The sequence below is a fragment of the Acinonyx jubatus genome, chromosome B3, assembly GCF_027475565.1.
Source record: "Acinonyx jubatus isolate Ajub_Pintada_27869175 chromosome B3, VMU_Ajub_asm_v1.0, whole genome shotgun sequence".
NCBI classification, from domain to species: domain Eukaryota; kingdom Metazoa; phylum Chordata; class Mammalia; order Carnivora; family Felidae; genus Acinonyx; species Acinonyx jubatus.
Genome location: NC_069386.1, coordinates 51,493,218 through 51,515,267, shown reverse-complemented (window position 1 = coordinate 51,515,267; position 22,050 = coordinate 51,493,218). Strand labels below are relative to the sequence as shown.

At 42.3% G+C, this 22,050-nt stretch overlaps 1 protein-coding gene across 5 annotated transcripts in view; it reads left to right on the top strand.

Annotated features, from left to right (window-relative positions):
- TMOD2 (tropomodulin 2) overlaps positions 1-22,050 on the top strand; it is a 72,702-nt gene that overhangs the window by 25,534 nt on the left and 25,118 nt on the right. For all 5 annotated transcript variants that reach the window (XM_053224016.1, XM_053224015.1, XM_027067251.2 and 2 more), the window contains 5 exons: positions 7,182-7,376; positions 8,982-9,138; positions 14,171-14,293; positions 18,600-18,686; positions 21,889-22,019. In XM_053224016.1, the coding sequence (XP_053079991.1) occupies positions 7,251-7,376; positions 8,982-9,138; positions 14,171-14,293; positions 18,600-18,686; positions 21,889-22,019 (624 nt within the window). In that variant the 5' untranslated portion in view covers positions 7,182-7,250. The remainder of the gene's footprint in view (positions 1-7,181; positions 7,377-8,981; positions 9,139-14,170; positions 14,294-18,599; positions 18,687-21,888; positions 22,020-22,050) is intronic.

Genomic DNA, 22,050 nt, shown 5'->3' with positions numbered 1-22,050 from the left:
AGAAGCGTAAGAATATAAAGAATTATGATGTTGTCCCTGTCCTCTGGGAGTTTGTGGTAAGAGTTGGAGAGAAAACCATATATGTGACAAACATGAAAAGATAGAGAGCAAGGGATGGATACCAAATTGGTGACATAGTGTGAATTTAGGAAGAGGAGTGATTCCTGTGGTCTTAGGTGGTCTCAGAAAGTTCCATGGCACAGAGTAGAGGCATGTAGTGGAATGAACTCTGGACCAGTGGGTCACTTCACCTCTCTGAGCTCACTTCCTTCATTTGCATTTGTTGGATGCCTACTCTGGGTCAAGACTTGTGTTGAGAGCCAGGATTATAACACTGAACAAAACTGGTATAGTTCCCACCCTCACAGAGATTAGCAAGGAAGGCAGAGGTAAAACAAGCAGTGGTAATGAAGTCAAGGAGAGCTGTGATCAAGGGTGTATGCCATGGGAGAGGGGAGTGACCCCGACCTTGTCTTGGTGTCTGAACAAGGCCTTCCGGAGAAATTGAAGCTTGCATGAGGTGAGAAGATGAACAAGACAGCATTTAACTGAGAGTGGGGTGGGGTAACTAGTGCTCTGAGCAGAGGGAGCAACATAAGGCATGATCCAGGAATTGGAGGTGGTCCAGGAGGCTGGAGCCAGGAAGGGATGGGGAGTGCAGTGCAGGATGAGGCTGATGAGGATGACAGAGGCCAGACTCTGAATTTGATCCTTATCCACAAGGCAATGGGAAGCCATTGGAGAATTTTAAGCAATAAGGCAGAGTTTTTAAAAAAGATCATTTGTATGGAGAAAGGATCAAAGGGTTAAGACTGGATGTGGCAGGACAGAGAGGTGAAATAGGTGGATTCTAACATGTTCAGGTAAGGACAGGGTTTGGTGATGGATGGGTGAGGAGAAGACAAGAAAAAGAACGTGTCAAAGATGGCTCCCTAGTTTCTTGGCACCAACTGGAAATTCTAGAGGAGGAGAAGCTGTTTGGTAGGAAAAATGATGAGAGTACTCAGAGGTGCTTGAGACAGCCAAGGAAAGATGTTGGCTTGGCAGTTGGAAATATTTGGACCTAGGCCTCAGGAAGAAAGTCTAGGACAAATATATGGATTTGGGGGTCTTTAAGATATGGATTATAGTTAAAACTTTGGAGGTGTTGAGTTCCCTCAGGGAGATTCGTAGGAGAGAAGTTCTAAAACAGGACCTGAATATGCCAGTAGTTAAGATGGAGGAAAAGGAATTGCCAAAAGAGACCAAGACGGAGTGACCAGGGAAGTAGGGGAAAAACCATCTATGTTGCTGGACTGGATGCTCTTTAAGGCTTCAGTCGGCTCTGACATTCTGTGGTCCTGCAGAGCTGGGATTTGAGCCAGGTCTCAAAAGCAGAGCACATGGATAGGCCATGAGCATAGAGCAGGGCATTCCAAGGAATATTACTGTATCAGCCAAGGTTTCAACAAGAAACAGAGGACACACTCAAACTGAAAAGTTTGAAGAAGTTTTAATAAAGAGGCTATTTACAAAGACGCAGAGCGGGTTTAGGGAATTCAGTAAGACAGAAATCTGGCACTAGTCACAACAGGGACCCTTCACCACCCCCAGGCCTGAAGTCAGCTAGATGGGAGAGCAGCTGTGTATAGAAAGGACCTTCTGGACCAACCTCCTTGTTCCCTGCTCTCTGGTTTCTTTGTAGAGCCTCCTGTTGGCCAAACATAAACCAGAGAGCAAGAGAGCCCATTCATGCAGTAAATACATTAGATTCCTGGGGACAGAGCAAGGTGGGGAGTGGATGTGGAGGGGCAAACAAGATACTCAAACAATTATCTTGAAAAATGGAAATGTATGGGTAAGAAAGTGTATTAGGTTCCTATTGCTACTGTCACAAAGTCAGTGGCTTAAAACAACAAGAATTTAGTATGTTACAGTTTTGGAGGTTGGAAATCCAAAACAGGTTTCGCTGGGCTAACATCAAGGTGTCAGCAGGTCTGCACTCTCTTCTGAAAGCTCTAGAAAATAATCCATTTCCTTGCCTTTCCCAGCTCCTAGAGGGCAGTCACATTTCTTGGCTTTCACCCCCTTCCTCTCTCTTCAAAGCCAGCATCACCCTGACCCTCTGCTTCTATCATCATGTCTTCTCTGGCTCTTCTGCTTTCCTTTTCCATCTTTTAAGAGCCCCTGTGATTACATTGGGCTCACCCAGATAATCCAGGATAATCTCCCTATTTTAAGATCCTTGATTTAACCCACATGGTCCCTTTTGCCATGTAAAGTAACATATTCTTGGTCCTGAGGATTAGCATCTGGACATCTGTAGGGTGTCATTATTCTGCCTATCACAGAGAGCGAATAAGCCTTTTTGGCTGGAGTAGAGTAACTCCCTGGAGAAAGTAATGAAGACAGAAAACAGAAAGTGCATATTGAAGCCAAATTATGGGAGCTTTGGATGCTAGACTGTCTGAATTTTCATTCTGTAGACAAGAGGGGGCCATTGTTAAGTCCTTGCCCAGAGAAGTGGCTTGTTAGCAGTGTGAAGAAAGATGATCTGATTGTGGTGCACTGGTGGCTTAGAAGGAAGAACAGAAACCTTTCAAGATGTGATTAGAGTAATCCAGGCCCAAAGGACAAAGGTCCAAAACAAGAGTGACAGGAAGGCGTGGTGTGAAAAGTTCTGTTGCAGTAAGAGTCTACAGGAGATGCTAACCAAGTGGACATGAAAAGAAGGGGAGACAGGCGCCTGGGTGGCTCAGTCAGTTAAGTGTCTGACTTTGGCTCTGGTCATGATCTCATGGTTTGTGAGTTTGAGCCCTGTGTTGGGCTCTGTGCTGATAGCTCAGAACCTGGAGCCTGCTTCAGATTCTGTGTCTCCCCCTCTCTCTGCCTCTCTCTCTCTCTCTCTCTCTCTCTCTCTCTCTCTCTCTCTCGTAAATAAACATTAAAAAAAAGGCGGGGAAGAATCTGAGGGTGGTCCAAGTTTTTAATGTGAATGACTGATAGATTAATTGTATGATCTAGAAAATCAGGAGAGCAAGTCAGTTTCACAGGAAGATGTGAAATTGGGAGGATAGTTGTAGAATCCTGGAATAGAAACAAATAGAATCTTATCAGCTCTACAATACCACTGACTGTAAAACATCAATATTTTGTGTACCACTAAGGAAAAAATGCTGTCAATTAAAATATGATGCATTTTCTTAAAAGTATAATTTTGACTTTATTGAAAGAGCAGCTTTAGACTTACACATAGACTTTTTTGACATCTTTTAATTTACATATAACAAATTGCATATATTTATCTTTTAAAATTGCATATATTTAAAGTGTGCAGTTTGCTAAGTTTTAACATGCACGCACCTGTGAAACCATCACCACAATCAAGGTAGTGAACAAACATATGTATAGCTCAAAATTTTCCTCATACCCCTTCCGGATCCTCCCCTCTGCCCCTTGCTCCCTCTCTCTCTTCCATTCCCAAGCAGCTATTAATTTACTTTTCTGTCATATAGATTAGTTTACACTCTCTAGCATTTTAGTAAGTGGAGTCATACCATATGCGTTCTTTTGGGTCTGGCTTCTTTCATTCAGCATAATTATTTTGATGTTCCTCCACGTTCTAGTGTGTTTCAGTAGTTCATTCCTTTTTACTTCTGATAGATTCCATTATGTAGATATACCACGATTTGTTTATGCATTGACCTACGAATGATCATTCAGTTTATTTACAGCTTTTGGTTTGAAATAAAGCTTCTATGAATACATTTTTTAAGTTATAGATCACCCTGGGCATAAAAAGGGAAAGTGCAAGTGAAACGAATTGGTTAGCATTCTTAAAAGTTCTTCACCTTTAGAGTTCAACCTTTGGGCCACTTTTTGATTCAGCCATTAATGTCTGGTTTTTTTCCACACAGTATCTCCTCTGTGCCATTTAGAGTAGTAATTGTTTCCGGGCGCTCAGGCGGCTAAGCAGCCTACTGCGGCTCAGGTCATGACCTCACGGTTTGTGAGTTCGATCCCCACATTGGGCTCTGAGCAGCTGTCAGTGTGGAACCTGCTTGAGATTCTCTCTTTCTTCCCCTCACTCTCTGCCCCTCCCCCACTTATGCATTCTCTCAGGATGGATAAATAAACTTAAAAAAAAAAAGAGTGGTAATTTTTTTAAAAACCTATAAAAGAACTAAAAGGCATTAATGCTGGGCCCTTAACCCTGCTCTGTAATTATGTAGAGCTAGCTTAACCTGGGCCTTCCTTTGGGAGGGTTGCTAAACATACCTGAGTCACCACCTCTCTCACTCCTTCTCCATTAGGTTTAAAAAGAGTGGTGCACTATTTTTTAAAGCCCTGCGGATTTTTTTTTCCAAATCCCTGACACCCATTCTTCTAGTTTTGAAGCTGGTGCTTTTGATATTTATGCATTCGTAGGCAATGTCAAGTACATCTTGACTGCTGCTGGGCCAACAGTAATCGTAGGATCATCCATTGTAAAACACATCTCAATTTCAGAATGTTAAATGTGGAAAACTGTGTAACTTTAAGTAGGATTGTTCAACCAGTTCATTTGATGGTTAAGGCCCTGGCAGATTTAGATCTATGCCCAGTGTCACATGATAAATAAGCGGTTGCAGAGACCAGAACAAAGTGCATATGATCCAATTGTTCTCTGATTTCAGTGGGATAGTTTTTGCAGGAGGGTTTTGTTTGTTTGTTTCACTGGACTATAGCAATGGAAGCTTAAAAGAAGTCTGGCTAGGGACGTCTGGGTGGCTCAGTCGGTTAAGTGTCTGACTCTTAATTTCAGAGTCATGAGATCAAGCCCCACATTGGTCTCTGCATTGGTCGTGGAACCCGCTTAAGATTCTGTCTCTCTCCCTCTCCCTCTGCCCCTACTGGCACAGTGCCTGTGCTCTCCCATGCTCTCTCTCTCTTTCTCTCAAAAAAAAAAAAAAAAAAAAAAAAAATCTGGCTAATGAGAGAGTTATGTTGTATATGGAAAAGACACCCAAGTAGAAAACCACGAACTTGAATGTGGTGAGCAGTTGAATTAATAAGAGAAGGGAGCAACATTCTAATAGCCCTTTAGTGGCTCACTTTCACCCAGTCTCTTCCCATGCCAACCCATTCTTCATTCTTACCTTTTGAATTACTTTCTATAAAAAAACAGCACTTGTCAGATCATTCCTTTACTTTAAAAATTTGTGGTGGAGGGGTGCCTGGGTGGCTCAGTCAGTTGAGCATCCAACTCTTGATTTTGGCTCAGGTTATGATTTCATGGTCCGTGAGTTTGAGCCCTGAGTGCACCGTGCTGACAGTGCAGAGCCTGCTTGGTATTCTCTCACCCCCTCTCCTTCTGCCCCTACCCCCTCATGTTCTCTCTCTCTCTCAAATATAAACATTTTTTAAATAAAAAAAAATAATAAATAATAAAAATAAAAATGTGTGGTGGCTCCCCATCTCCGACAGAATAAAGCCCAACGTCCTTGGCAAGACTCGTAGGGAAGGCCCTGCCCAAGTGTCCCTGTCTTGCCTTTATTTCCTTCCTCTCCCCATAGCACATCAACCCTTTACCAACATACCACCTACCTTCTTATCTCTGTGCCTTTGTTTATGCTGCTCTTTTCTCTGGAATAATCCTTCCCCACCCACACCCATCTATGGTCTTTTTCTTCAGGGCTCAAATGCAACACCTTTTACACAGTTTCCCCTCAACTCTCCACTTCTCTTACCTGATGATTATTTTCTCTTGTGTTTTTAATTTTTTTTTTAATGTTTATTTATTTTTGAGAGAAAGAGAAAGAGAGAGTGAGCAGGGGAGGAGCAGAGAGAGATGGAGACACAGAATCCAAAGCAGGCTCTGGGCTCTGTGCTGGCATTACAGAGCCCAACATGGGGCTCGAACTCACGAGCTGCAAGATCATGACCTGAACCAAAGTCGGATGTTCAACCGACTAAGCCACCCAGGTGCCTCCCTCTTGTGTTTTTAAACCTATTTAATCCTTCTGTTATAACACTTATCAAGTGGTGTTATCTCTATGCGGGTGTCTCACTGAGCTGTGATCTTCTTGAAGGAAGGATCACATCTTGTTTATCTTTGTGTTGCTGCTGTCTAGACCCGTGCCTGACAAATGGTAGGCATACAGCAAATATTAATTGCCTTGAAAGATCTGATTGAGGTTAATACTGCCTAAGGAGAAACACAATCAGCTAAGTAAGCACCTTGCTATTTCCTAAATGCAATATTATCTTTCTAGAGGAGAGATGAAAAATCCTCTGCAGGAAAGACGGGATTGAGTAAAAATTTCATTTTGAGTGAAAGTTTAGGAGTGAGGTGGTATAAAAGAGTGGGTTGGAAGGAGAATGGACTAGAGGTATAACGAGATAGGGAGCATGACTAAGGAAACAAAAAGGAAATGGGACTAGGGGCTGCTGGGTGGCTCAGTCAGTTAAGCATCAGACTCTTGATTTCAGCTTAGTTCTTGATCTCAGGGTTGTGGGTTCAAGCCCATGTTGGGCTCTGCACTGGAAGTGAAGCCTACTTAAAAAAAAAAAAAGGAAATGGGACTATGGGACTAGAAAGAGAACAGAAGATGAGGGAAGAAGAAAAGAGAAACACGGAGAGAGTATGTAGTCAGGATTTTAGAATCTTACTTAGATGAATTGCAGGGAGTTAATGAACAATGCTTTCTCACACGGACATTCCAGACTCTTTCCTGAATGAGCCCCATTTTGTATTCCTCACATCACTCTCTCCCTGAAAAGACACAAGTATGCTTCTTACAACGGCTTTACAATTCGTGCATTGTTTTTCACTGTTTTCTATGGAAAGCTGGAGGAGGCAGAGTAGTGTGGTAGAAAGGCTCTCTACTCCACTGGGAACCAGGACGCCTGGCACATGCCAGCTCTGGAGCCTCGAGCAAGGCACTTAGCCACCTTTGCCTCAGAATCTTCATCTGTAAAATGGGATATTAATATCTGTCCAGGATTCCTTTCTGGACCGCTTGGAAAGATCTAAATAAGTGAAAGAATGCATATGAAAACCCTTTGTAAGCTGTGTGGTTGCTCTGCGGAGGGAGGTGATATTACCTTTTCTTTGAATTATTCGTCCAATAAAGACTCCGTTGGCAGATAGCAGAGCCCTGTCTCCTGTCAATAAGTCCAGTTCGTGAAATAAAATAACAGTGTCTCTTTCTTATTTGTAGTATTCTGAAGTCCTGGGAAGCTGGTCTGTTTAAATGTTCATGACCCATGAGAAGGGCATATAAGAAACCATGGCACTCCCTTTTCAAAAAGAGCTGGAGAAATACAAGAACATTGATGAAGATGAGCTTCTTGGCAAACTCTCAGAAGAGGAACTGAAACAGTTGGAAAATGTTCTTGATGACCTAGATCCCAAGGTTAGTGACCTGGAACTGAAGCAGCGTGGGTCATGATAGTATGAGATAAATGGTGTGGCTTGGTCATTAAACAATGGTAGAGAGATCCCTTAGCTCCAAATGCAAATTCTGGGTTCTTCCCCTGATTGGTTCTGGGTGATTCACTCTGACAAATTCATAAAGAACCTCAGTAGCCACATCTGTATAATACGGCAAATGTATTTCTCAAAAACCAATTTAATGTAAATAGTAAAAAATATTTTCCATTTCTTAAGAAAGGAACAGTCTGACTTAGGGAGGAAGAAAAGAAAGAGGGAAAGGGAACAAATCTTACCCAAGTTCTATTGTGAGGTCATACAGTCTACTGGGCACAGAAGCCATTGAAGTAAATTATATTATTCCCATTCAGGAGCGCCTGGGTGGCTCAGTCAATTGAGTGTCTGACTTGATTTCGGCTCAGGTCATGATCCCACGGTCATGGGATCAAGCCCTGTGTCAGGCTCCATGCTGAGTGTGGAGCCTGCTTGGAATATTCTCTCTCTCTCTCTCTCTCTCTTTCTCATTCTCTGCCCCCTGCCCCTCCCTTTGCCCCTTCCCCACTTGTGCATGCTTTCTCTCTCTCTCAAATAAAATTTAAAAAATTAAAAATTAAAAAAATTAAAAAATTTTATTCCCATTTCATATATGAGGGGGACAAACTAGGAGAGGTAATTGATATAAGATCCCATATTAGTAAACACCAGAGGTGGTATTTAAACCAAGTCTTTACCCCCAAATACAGATCTGTTTTATATCTTATTTGTAAAAACTGCATAAATAACTTGAAACCTTTGGTGATCTTACAGCAATGGATAGATTTGAGTTATTATAACAACAATATCATGTAAATTTAAGTGGAGCTTCTAATATTTTTATCAGCTCTTAAAATGCTAAGTAGCTTGTTACAGTGTTTGTTTAGCAAACACTTTCTTCAGCCCTGATAGTGTTATCTTAAACTTAGAATCAGAGGCATCCAAAATAGTGGTTTTCACTACAAATAAAAATGTCGCTAAAAATTATTTATATGATATTTTGATAGGCCAGACATTGGATATTTTATTTACTTAAAAATTTTTTTTTAGTTTTGAAACTTAAGGAATCCCTAAGCTTCATCAAGCAAGTATCAACATCTACCCTATTTGCTCATGTGCTTGGATGTTTTCCTAGGAGAGAGGCTAGAGATAGGAGAGGATAGCCATGTTGGCTCCTCATTAGTCTCCATATGCCTGCCTAGGAGCACATTGGGTACAGAGCTGGCCAAACCTAAGTGTGATCTGTGAGGAAGGAGGCCACAAAGGGTGGCTGGACTTTTGCCACCACATTCTAGAAAGCAGCTACAGAAGACTCAGAGGCTGCTCGAGCCGTTTATGTTCTGCCTGCACTCACTGGGAGCCTTCCTCTCAGCACAGGATGTTAGAGCAAGTAGGGCCTCAGAGACATGCCAGAGACCTCGGTCCTCAGTTCATGTATACGTCTCTGCACAGGTGCCCTGCCTCCCCAGTATCAGCAGGGCTGGGGTGGGGGGCGGGTAACAGAGCATCAGTAGGGCAAACACCTTCCTTCCTGCTCACACCTCTGTGTCATCAGAGCGCCCTGCTACCAGCTGGATTGCGACAGAAAGACCAGACACAGAAAGCAGCCACTGGCCCATTTGATCGTGAGCACCTCCTTATGTACCTGGAGAAGGAGGCTTTGGAACAGAAAGACAGGGAAGACTTTGTGCCCTTTACTGGAGAAAAGAAAGGTAAGGACCACAGGTACCACATCCTGGGACAAAGGGACTCCGGATACCTTGTCACAGGGGGTCCAGCAAGGGAACTGATCTGGAAGTGGGAAGGAAGCCCAAGAACTGGATTCTTTATTAAAAGAATCATGGCTGGTAGAGATATGTCAGTGTATATTTGTCCAATCCTGTAGAATGTGCACCGCCATGAGCGAACCCTAATGTAATGTACGGACTTTGGGTGACAATGATGTCAATGTAGGTTCTTCAGTTATAACAAACGTACCACTCTGCTGCAGGATGTCGATGGGGGAGGGTTTGTAAGTGTGGGACAAGGAGTATATTGGAACTCTCTGTACTGTGCTCTGTGAACCTAAAACTCCTCCAAAAAAATGATGTTTACTCAGCAAAAAAAATACGGCAGAATATATAGGCTAAATAAATGAATACTTAGAGTGTGATGGTACTCAAGTTAGTTCTATGAAAAATATCTTGAACCCCAAAGAAAAAGCTTTGTCAGTATGAGGTAGTGTCGTGCCTCAAAGGTTTATAGGCATTAGTGTGTTTCTCTTAGCCCAGTGCTTGACCAGCTGCAGACGTCCCTTCAAGGCCTTTCTACTCCATGTCTAGGATAGTGGTGGCACCAGACCCCTAACCTGAGATGCTACCGTTAGAGACCAGTGCAGTCAACCATTCCCTCAGCCAGGATTTACCAGACACCAGGTGCTGGGGCCACAGTGAATAAGACCCTACCTTGCCCTCCAGGAGCTTGTGGTCTAGTGAGAAAAGCATTGTGATCGTCCTGGTGAGGCTCTGAGGAGCAAAGGGATGTTTCTCCAAGACAAGGAAAACCCATCCTCCTTAGCTCTTAACCCTGGGCTCCCGTTTGGAGGAAAAATGGGTCCCAATAGCCTGTGCAGTTTCCACAGCTGCAGACAGTGACTTGGGCCCAAGGATACTAATGGAATCATTGGTAACCTCATGGCAACTACAGTCTTTTTAAAATGCAAATCAGATCATGTCACTCCCCTGCTTCAAGTCTCAAATCCTTACTGTGGTCCTCAGAGCCCTGGGAGAGCTCACCTTGCCCACCTCTCTAATCTCATTTCCCCTTCTATTGCTACGTCTTAGCCAAGACTTCATTTCCCCAAATCTGCCAAGTTCCTTTCCCATCCCAGGGTCTTCTCATGGCCCCTTCCTTCTGACCCACATTCCCATTTCTCACATTCTAAACATCTCAGCTTAAATGTCAGGTCCTTGGGCTTTCCCTGACCTTCCCTTCTTTCTGCCATGACACTCATTTATTGCTTTCACGGCACTATCTCAGTGTTGTTCATCATTTTGTCTATTTACTTTGGGTTTGTGTGCTTCCCACATTGAGATCCCACAAGAGATCCCTACAGTGAGACTGTGTCTCTCTTGCATCCCAGCATAGAAACTGGCACTGGGGAGGCACTTGATAAACAGGGGTTCGAATGAATGCCACCTCAGAGCTGCTGTTCGGGGTCCTGGGGGGCAGGAGCATAGCTCCTCAGTTGGCATGAGTCAGAGCAACATCTGGCAGTCCTCTGAATTGTGCACATTTGATGCATCAGGCACCACTGATAATGTCAATTTACTAAGAAAGTGAAGTTGGACAGTGACAAATTGGGCAAATAACTAAGGAATACCATAGAAATATGGAGCTGTTTCTAAGGCAGTGTAACTGCTGTTGGATCGATTTCATTGTGAAAGAACAATTACAATGTCAAATCTTCAATAAAATCCCAATTAACATCCAATATTAGGATAGTGACAGAATAATAAGAGGAAAGTTGTGGTTGCTTCTTCTCAGAGTACAGGTCTGGGGGAGCAGCAATGGTAAAGTATCTCTCAATCCAGATTAATTTCCAGATGTTTCACATGGGAGTTAGGAGTCCAGGAGCAGTCTGAGTAGTAAATGGTAATACAGAAGGGGCACACAAATTGCATAGTGCTTAGGAGAAGGTTGAGAAGCAACACAGTTGGACAAAATGAGCAGAGAGCAAGTTTTCCAAACAGAGCGGAGGGATCAGAGCAGAGTCTGCAGCGCCCCTGGAAGGACCAGCAGATGACCTGGTCCCAGCTAACCAACTGGGAGCGGTGGGAGGCAATCATGAAAGCCTCAGAAGAGGGGCTGTACAACTTCAGTTCTGAATACCGTGTGCCCTGGGCCCTGAGGTTCCTGGGCCACATTTAACTTTCTGTGATGGTTTTATTCACTTAGAACATGATGTGTGATTGCCCCACCCTAAAAATGGATATGCACCAGCAGTTGTCCTAAATTTTGACAACTGGGGGCGACCTGTGTACCTGGTGTTTTGGGTAATCCTAAAAACTACCAGGAAGGAGAAATGTAGAAGCCTATTTGACTCTGGAATCAAGATCATCTGAGCCGCAAGGAAAATGCTTTGGGCTGCAGACACTATGAAAAATAAGTCTGGGATGAACCCTAGCATCTGAGATGTTATTGATTGGTTATTTTCTTTTTCATTTTCTATCTTCTAGTCATTTTCCTTGTATTTTTCATCATTCTCCAGTGTATTTTCCTTCTTTCTGGGAAATGTGGCAGTTTATGTGATGCTGAGGCAGGAAGCAGGTTGATGGTCAATGATAGAGACCTTGACCCCAGATTGACCACAAGCAGTGGTGTCTCTCTAGGGTGCCCAGCTCTACCTAGTCCCTGTTAACATATGCAAGCATTTGAAGATCTGGTAAACTATCAGGAAGTCTGTAGCCCCTGCAACCAGGGACATCTCTTGGAGAGGATTCATGAAGGAGAGTTACTGACTTTGGGTTTGACCTTTACCTTTCCAATGGGAGTAGGGAAGAGTGGCTAGCCATGGAGACCTAGAAACAGTGTTGGTCCCCATTGGCTGAAGCTGGAGCCAGCTGTCTGTTCTACCCAACGGGACAGAGGAGAGGGCAATTGAAGGGTGTGTCTTTAGGGAACTCCAAAGATCAAAATGGAGGAGAACAATGTCAAAGATCATGCCAAGAAGTAAGAGCAGCTCCAAAAAAGAAACCACAAATCAAAAGCTGGAAGGAATTGGAAAAAAGTGCAAGTAGGTCTGGAGTATTGCTATGGCAGATCTGGAATGTCCTGGGTTTCCCTTTATGAGTCATTGCCCATGTGGGATGTGGGTGCGTTGACCTGGCTAAGTGTTAGGAGCAGGTAACATGCGATTCTCCCACTGATGTGATCATCAGTCCAGAGGTTGAGGCTGGTGAGGTAGGGCATAGTTATCGACATATTCAGAAGTAAGTCAGGGTCAAAGTAAATGGAATCTGGCTGACAGAATGAAGCAGGAGTTGCTGGCAGAGTATGTGCATATGGGAAGCACAGAGTACCTTGCTGTTCACAGACCACCATAATTCTAAAAATGTCAACCCTGATTTCTCCCTTTAAATCTGACTTCCTTTGGTATGTTCTAGAGAGGTGGCTGTGTCCCCAGGTCACTACACTAGTCCAAGTGACCCTAGATACAGCATCAACATAGTAGTCAACAATATCAGTCTAGGGGGAAAAATTCTGGAAGAGCACCAGTTTGTCCCTCAGGAACCTCCAATTTGCAAGGTCCAAAGCAAGAACACAAATAGAAGTCCATGTGCCATTTTTTATATTTAAAAGCTAACCAACTGTTGGGGCGCCTGGGTGGCTCAGTTAATTAAGTGTCTGACTTCAGCTCAGGTCATGATTTTGCAGTTTGTGAGTTCGAGCTCCACATCAGGTTCTGTGCTGACAGCTCAGAGCCTGGAGCCTGCTTCAGATTCTGTGTCTCTGTCTCTGCCCTTCCCATGCTCAAGCTCTGTCTGTCTCTCAATAATACATAAACGTTAAAAATTTTTTTGAAAAAAAGCTAACAAACTATTAAAATATGTTTTATACTGTGGGGTACCTGGGTCTTTCAGTTGGTTAGGCATCCAGCTCTTGATTTCAGCACAGGTTATGATCTCACAGTTCATGAGATTGGGCTCCGCGCTGACAGTGGAGAGCCTGTTTGGGATTCTCTTTCTCCCTCTCTCTCTGCCCTTGCCTGTTTTCATGCTCTTTCTCTCTCTCTAAAATAAACAAACTTAAAAAAATATATATGTTTGGGTCACCGGGTGGCTCAGTTAGTTAAGCATCTGACTACTGATTTCAGTTCAGGTCGCGATCTCATAGTTCATGGGATTGAGCCCTGTGTCAGGCTCTATGCTGATAGCGCAGAGCCTGCTTGGATTTTCTCTCTCCCTGTGTCTTCCCCTCCCCTGTTCATGTATGCTCTCTTTCTCTCTCTCAAACTAAATAAATAAATAATACACACACACACACACACACACACACACACACACACACACTCCTACAAATACACCTAGAAAGCCAGGATTCTTGGACTTCTAAAAGTTTCATGCAAGCATATGAGTCTGTCTTACACTGCTGGGCTTCAGCACACATATTTGACACCCAGCCTACATACCCAAGCTTCATCTATACTCACCCACAAATAGCCTCCTCTTGGCCTAGAGTGACACGGGGAAGGGATTCATGCAGGCCTTGGAAGCAGGTTTAGGTGTCTTTGGGCAGAGAATTCCAGGGTTCTAGATGCATGGAGCATGGTCTAGCAGGTGGCCTGGATTCTGGATGGTAATGTCCCTTTGACCCCATGACTCCTTCCTCGATATGGGGAGGAGGGAGATTGCAGGAGAGGAAGACCAGAGTGGGGCCCTCTAAAGTGTGGGGCCTGTGGCAGGACCTCTCTTGTTCAGGTCTAAGGGCAATGGTGGCGATCAATGGTAGAGAGGTAAAAACTACCATTTCCTTGTCTGTTTAAAGACTGTTGTCTCCTCACATCTTTGTGTTGCAAAACACAGGATTCCTCCTCTGACATTCCTTCCCTCTGATAGTGGATTAATGCTACTGCCATCCCAGCAATTAAGGAATCCCAATTGGGCATGCAACTTTTAGTGGCCAGAGCTGCATTGTCTGGTCAGTCCTTTTACCCTACCCTGGTCAGCAACACACAATGTTTATTGTTTTTCTTCTGATTTAAAGGGAGAGTCTTCATCCCCAAAGAAAAGCCCGTAGAAACTCGTAAAGAAGAAAAAGTGACCCTTGACCCAGAACTAGAAGAAGCTTTGGCCAGCGCCTCTGACACCGAACTCTATGATCTTGCAGGTTAGTCCTCAACTCTGGGAACCTTGCCTGTCTGGCTCTGTGACCTCCAGGCACTCACTGGCACCCCAGCAGCAGCCTTTGAGCTTCTCTGTAACTACTGATAAGGATTGCAATACCAGGTTGTCTTCTGTTATTATGTGGCTGTAAGACTCAATGCAAGTGACTTAACCTCTCTGAGCAAACCTTACTTTGCTGTATGTGTCTCAGCTATAAAATTTAGAGTCCTATCTCAGATGTAAACTGTCCCAATAATACCTATGTTACAAAATTCAAGAGTTTGAGAAACCAAAGGGAATAAATCTAAAGGAGCACTGAGAATTTAAACAACAAAATAATAGCCCTCACTCTTTCTAAGGAGCTTTCATATTTGCATTTTATCACATTTTATCCTCATAAAATATTCATGAAGCTCTTGCCCTTCCCCACAGTCACCATTCCATTCTGATTGCCACTAAGAGGTTTGTTAGCCCCACAATGGAGCAGGAGTTATTTACCATTACATCCACGCAGGAAGTAAAGCCAATCAGCCCGATCTCATCTTTTTCTAGTTTTCTTAACGATAGCAACAAAATAGTAAATGTTGTTATGATTTGAATTGATTATACATGCAGATAGGCAAAACACAAATAGTATAGAAGAATGGGAAGTCAAGATGGCAGTAGATTAGGGGTCAGCTAACTGCGACCTGCCTCCTGTTTTTGTAAATAAACTATTACTGGAACATAACAACAACAACAAAAGGCTATGTACTGAAAGTAAGTTTCTGTGGCACCTGGGTGGATCAGTCGGTTTAGCACCCGACTCTTGATTCTGGCTCATGGTCGTAATGTCACGTTTCGTGGAATTGAGCCCCGCATCCTGCTGTGTGCTAACAGCACAGAGCCTGCTTGGGATTCTCTGTCTCCCTGTCTCTCTGCCCCTCCCCCAATCACTTTCTCTCTCTTTCTCTCTCTCTCTCTCTCTCTCTCAAAAATAAATACATAAATGTTAAAAAAAAAGTTTCTTATCCTAATTAAGCCTCCTCCCATTTCTAATATATCCTTCAAGAAAGATTCTATGCATATACCAGCATATTTGTGCATTAATGGGATGTGTTTTTTTTCCAAGTGGGATGTAAATATGGATTATTAGGGTTATTAGGTCACCACAGGATAAAGGTGCTTTCAGAAATAGTCCACAAGCTTTGGCAAAAATTCTCACATCTTTATTCCACTGAAAGACATTTGTAATAATAATCCTCCCTCCCAGGAGAACCAGCCATGCCATCTCAGCTACATTTTCATTCCTTCTGTGATAGTCATCAATATTAAGTTCACATATTTGAACCTGTCTCAGAAATCACTGCAGGAGTTAAGGCATCTGCATCATGCAGTTAAGAAGGTGCTTTGCAGTGACCTTTTTTCTTAGCCCTGTGGTTGCTGTGGAGGGATCTTGTTATGGTTACTGCTCCTCTCAAGGGTTGTCTCATGGACATGCCCAAAAGGAGAATGCATGGCTGGGTTCGAATTCCCAGGAAATGCTGAAGAAAGGAGAAAGAGAAAAACACCAACCATTTGAAAGAATCTAGATTCTGAAATTCATACAATAATAATACCAGGGGAATAATCCAGAAAGAAAACTGTGTTATTATCTCTACTCAGCCTCACTCCATCGTCAGGTGCTCCCTCAGAGCTCACGAAGCCCACCTGGGGGTGGGTGACAGCATCTTCTCTAGGGTGGATCTTTCTGGAAGATCAAAAGCAGCCCCGTGAGTGGATGGGCTGACAGCCAGTGAGGTTTAGATAACAATGAGTATCAATGGCTTGCACCTGTTATGATGGCAGGTAGACAATGGCAAGGGAGCAGCAGCTGACTGCCAAGGCAGCATTTCTCAGAGCGTCTGTACCTCAGCTTGACCACCAGCTCTGCTGGTCTAGAGATTTCATCTTGTCTATGCACATAAGGGCCATCAGTTTGGGGCAGATCCACTAGCCAGATTCCCAGGAAACAGATAAAACAAAAATTGAAACTTGGCAAGGGGAGCCAAATTATAATTAGAAGTTGCTCAGTGAAGGGGCGTCTGGGTGGCTCAGTAGGTTAAGCATCCAACTTCGGTTCAGGTCATGATCTCATAGTTTGTGAGTTTGAGCCCTGCATTGGGCTTTGTGTTGACAGCTCAGAGCTTAGAGCCTGCTTCAGATTCTGTGTCAACCTCTCTCTCTGCCTCTCCCCTGCTCACACTGTCTCTTTCTCTCAAAAATAAATAAACTTAAAAAAAAAATCTAAAAAAAAAATAAAAGTTGCTCAGTGCATATAGGGCCAAAGCAAGATATATTTGGATGACCTAAGTGGCCTGTGTCTATCAAATAGGGCATCTTCTGCTCAATGTCGCTCCTCGTCAGGGAAATACACATCAAAACCACATTCAGATATCACCTCACGCCAGTCAGAGTGGCCAAAATGAACAAATCAGGAGACTATAGATGCTGGAGAGGATGTGGAGAAACGGGAACCCTCTTGCACTGTTGGTGGGAATGCAAATTGGTGCAGCCGCTCTGGAAAGCAGTGTGGAGGTTCCTCAGAAAATTAAAAATAGACCTACCCTATGACCCAGCAATAGCACTGCTAGGAATTTACCCAAGGGATACAGGAGTACTGATGCATAGGGGCACTTGTACCCCAATGTTTATAGCAGCACTCTCAACAATAGCCAAATTGTGGAAAGAGCCTAAATGTCCATCAACTGATGAATGGATAAAGAAATTGTGGTTTATATATACAATGGAGTACTACGTGGCAATGAGAAAGAATGAAATATGGCCCTTTGTAGCAACATGGATGGAACTGGAGAGTGTGATGCTAAGTGAAATAAGCCATACAGAGAAAGACAGATACCATATGGTTTCACTCTTATATGGATCCTGAGAAACTTAACAGAAACCCATGGGGGAGGGGAAGGAAAAAAAAAAAAAGATGTTAGAGTGGAAGAGAGCCAAAGCATAAGAGACTCTTAAAAACTGAGAACAAACTGAGGGTTGATGGGGGGTGGGAGGGAGGGGAGGGTGGGTGATGGGTATTGAGGAGGGCACCTTTTGGGATGAGCACTGGGCGTTGTATGGAAACCAATTTGACAATAAGCTTCATATATTGAAAAAAAAAAGAAAAAAAATTTTTTTTAATTAAAAAAACAAATAGGGCGTCTTCTCCTTAGGCAGTGCCAGAAACACAGCAACAAATTCTTATTTCTTTAACAAGAATGTGTAAAGCACTTAGAACATTGTCTGATGCATGGGAAGTCATTTAATCTTTGTAACACTTGAAGAATAATTATTATCCCTATTTTACAGATGAGGAAACTGATGTTCAGGGGCATTTAGTAACTTCCCAAGTCACACAGGTAGATTGTGATAGAACCAGGATTCTAACTCTAGGTGACTGCTCCTGAGTACCACTCTTAACCCTGGACTTGTTGGCTCTACACCTTTGCCCTTTATTGGGCTGCTGCTGGCTGCCTCCCTCCTCCTGATGTGTCGATTACGGTACAGCTGATGAGGAGTTCTGAGATGCTCCTCCACTACCTATTGACAGATGACTTGTCCTGGGATTCTTCTCCAGGTGGCCAGTCTCATCTGTACAGTTTCATCGGAAGATCGGGCAGTTGTGTTTCAGCCTGCCCAGAGCTCGTTCTCGCCCAGTGCTGTTTCTTGCGTCCTGTGCTGCCTCCTGGTGCAAGCTTCACATAATACAGGAGACTGAAAATCTCAGTATGCTTATGTGGCCTTTTATTGCTGACATCTCTTTTATTTACCACCCTAGGATGCTGTAAACTGGAGAAGAAAACTGTTGGTCCTGAGAAAGGGGTGGCTTACATTGAAAGAGGCCCATGATCTTTCTGTTATTTGCCTCTGGGAGAGTACATGCTGTAATCTATATAACGTTAGATCTTAAAATATCCTGAGACTCAGTCCCACCTTCACATTTTACAGATGAGAAAACAGAAAGGTTGAGTCTACTTAACTAGGAGGTCTAAGCAAGTTTTCAGTAATTTGGGGACACAACTGGACCATTGTCCCCAGATGCTAAATGATTCTACCTGTATAGCCCCAGAAAGACATCTGAAGATTGCTGGTGGCCTTGGAAAGAGATTTTTTTAATATATAAGCTTATTTAACACTGTATGTGTCCCACACACTATGCAAGGCTGGGGGGCTCTGGACACTTACCTTTATGATACGAAGAATTGTTCTTCAAGGAAAATTAACATTGTGGACATCCTAATGTGCCTTCCCAAACTTAATGTATATTCACTGTTAATCTTTGTTTTTAGCTGTTCTTGGAGTACACAATTTACTCAACAATCCAAAGTTTGATGAAGAAACGGCCAGCACTAAAGGTGGCAAAGTGCCCGTGAGAAGTAAGTTGATGTGGAGTCTGTGGTGTGTGAAAATTGAGAGCTTCAGGTGGTGGTGATAAGAGGGATGCCTGTTGAATCCAGAGTTCCATCCTGTAGGCTTTGAAGGTAGATTCTGTCAACGCACTAAGAATCACTGGGCTCTGGGCATTCAAACCAGAATAGGGAAGCCAATAATCAAAGTTTTTGCAGCATAATGGACCAATCAGTGTGTTTTGCCCAGAACATACTCTTTTGGTGGGTCTACTCACCCAAAATATAAAATTGCTGATAAAAAGGTTGCATAGTCAACAGAGATTGCAGAGTTTCATGTTCCTGACGATGCTTTTTAATCAATAATAGTATTTTCAGTAAGTTCCCTTTTCTATTAGGTATCTTTGTTTTCTCAATAATGGACACAGGTCATTAGAATTTGAATTCCTACTTCCCCCTGAGAACGTGAAAGACACACTGGCATGGACTTAGCCGGCACAGAAAGTTCAAGACCACAATTCTCTGTGTCAGCATTTCCCAGAAAAGCATACACTTTATTAGACTCTCGTATTTACTCATTCATTAGTTATCTACTGAATACCTTATGCATCAGGAATGTTCTAGGTATGAAGATAAAAAATGGTCTCTGCCTAAAGGAACTTATCTGTCCATGGGAGGAACGGACCAACAATCAAGTAATTTTGCTACAGTGCAATCCAGGTGCTGTAAAAACTTGCAGAAGATTACAGATTTTTCTTAGGTGAAGTGTATTTTATTCTCTTTGAAGGAGACTTAGCAGGTACTTTCTAGTCTGGGCAGCATATTTACAGGCCATCATTGATACTAAGCTATTTATCCAAACAATGAGCAGTATTACTTTTTTTTTCATTTTTGCCTATTCATATAGATGAAAAATGTTTATCCTTTTTAACTTCAGTATCAAAGGGTAACATTCTGACAACATGTTTGTTTTTAAAAATCTGGCGCATAATCTTCTGGGCTTTTATGCACAGACATATCATTAACATTTTTTAAGGCTTTTTTTTTTTTTTTTTTAGAATTTTAGGTACACAGCAAAACTGAGCAGAAGGCACACAGATTTCCCATATACTCCCTGTCCTCAATTCATGCATAGCTTCCTCCATTACCAACATCCCCCACCAGAGTGGTACATATGTTACACTTCATGAACCTACAGTGACACATCATTATCACCCTAAGTCTGTTGTTTACATTAGCGTTAACTCTTGGGGTTGTACATTCTATGAGTTTGGACAAATGTATAATGACATGGATCCACCATTATGATATCATGCAGCGTAGTTTCATCTATGCTTTCTTCTAGGGGGTTTATTGTTTTGCATTTTACATTTAGGTGAAAATTTTTGAGTTAATTTTTGTGAAGGGTCTAAGGTCTGTGTCTAGACTCTTTTTTTATGCATTGTTTGTGTATGGTTGTCCAGTTCTAGCACCATTTACTGAAAATACTCTTCTCTATTGCATTTTTTGCTCCTTTATTGAAAATCAGTTGACTGTATTTATGTGGATCTATTTCTGGGCTCTCTACTCTGTTATATTGATCTGTTTGTCTATTCTTTCGCCAATACCACACTCTATTGATTACTGTAGTTTTGTAGTAAGTCTTAAAGTTGAGTAGTGTCAGTCCTCCAACTTTGTTCTTTTTCAGTATTGTGTTGGTTTTTCTTGGTCTTTTGCCTCTTCCTATAAACTTTAAAATTAGTTTGTTGATGTATACAAAATAACTTGCTGGGATTTCATTGAATCTATACCTCAAGTTGAGAAGAACTGACATCTTGACAATATTGGTTCTCTTGCAGTTATCCCTCCATTTAGTTCTTTTTGATTTCTTTCAATAAAGTTTTGTAGTTTTCTTCATCTAGATCTTGTACATATTTTTTATACGTACAAATGAAATACCTAAGTATTTCATTTTTCATTAACTTTTTTTCAAATTGTGGTTCTCTTCTTTTATCAGTACATGTCGGTTTGCCCTCTTCTTTTAATGAATAGATCACATCTTATTATGAGAGATTATGCTGTAACTTAACCATTTTCATATTGATAGGCTTTGTGTTTATCATATTTTGCTGTCACAAGTAATATGTCAGTGAACATCCTTGAAAAATACCTTTATGTATTTGTGCTTTTTTTTCTCTGTAGATTAGACTCCTAGATACAGAATTACTGGGTCATAGAGTACCCACATTTTACATGTTGATAAGTAAGGCCAAATTACTCCCAAAAAGTTTGTACCAGTTTACGTTCTCACCATCAACGTAAGAGGATGTGTTTGACTTCACAGTTGTTGCCAATTCTACGTGTTATCTCTTTTTACATTTTTGTGCTAGTCAAATAGTGTTCCATTTTTTAACTTCACAATTTAATTACTTTTTATATTTTTGTTGAGTGACAGATTCTTCTGATCATATTATTTGTTCATTTTTAATTGGATTGTCTACTAATTTGTAGGAGCCCTGTGTATATTGGGATAGTAACAGTTTGTATGTTAAATATATACTGCAAATGTTTTCTGTTAACTGCTTTTGAGATTGTTCCATTCTGCCTTTCTGTCCCTTTCTCTTCCCATACCTTCCTCAAAATTAAAGCTCCAAATGGAAATCAGAGAAGGATGAGGTATGGTCAAGAGGCCAGAAGGGGCACCTGGCTGGCTCAATTGGTAGAGCAACTCTTGATCTCAAGGTCATGAGTTTGAAGCCCACATTGGGTATGGAGCCTACTTAAAAGGAATAAATAAATAATATTTAAAAAAAAAAAGAGGCCAAAGGAATAGTATGGTTTTGGAAATGAAGAAACTTATTTCTTTTTTGAATCTCAGCTCCTGTAGCTTGATGATTATAGTCTGAAAGTGGTCCATATACAGCAGCAATAACTGCTTGTGGATTTGGTGGGGTGGGGGGGTGGGTAGGTTGGAGTTTACTATAGGGCCTTCTGAACTTTTGGTTCCATGTAGCATCAGCCACTGAGACTTCTTTGCATTGCAGTTGAGAAACATCAGTGTTTGAAACTGTGACTCAGAACTGTACCATTCCCATGTTTGTTTAGTTGAGAATCATCAGCTTTACTATCACTGATATTAGAGTATTATTGGAATCGGAGCATAGGAAGGAAAGGTCGTTTTGGGGGAAGTCATCTCTGATTTTGGCAGGAGAGCCCTTACACTTTCTTTTTAAAATTAAAACTTGTGTGTTAGATGTGGTCAAAGGTGAGAAGGTCAAGCCAGTATTTGAGGAACCACCCAATCCCACCAATGTGGAACTGAGTCTGCAGCAGATGAAAGCCAATGACCCCAGCCTGCAAGATGTCAACCTCAACAACATTAAGGTATTGTGTTATGATTATTGTCAGTCACTTG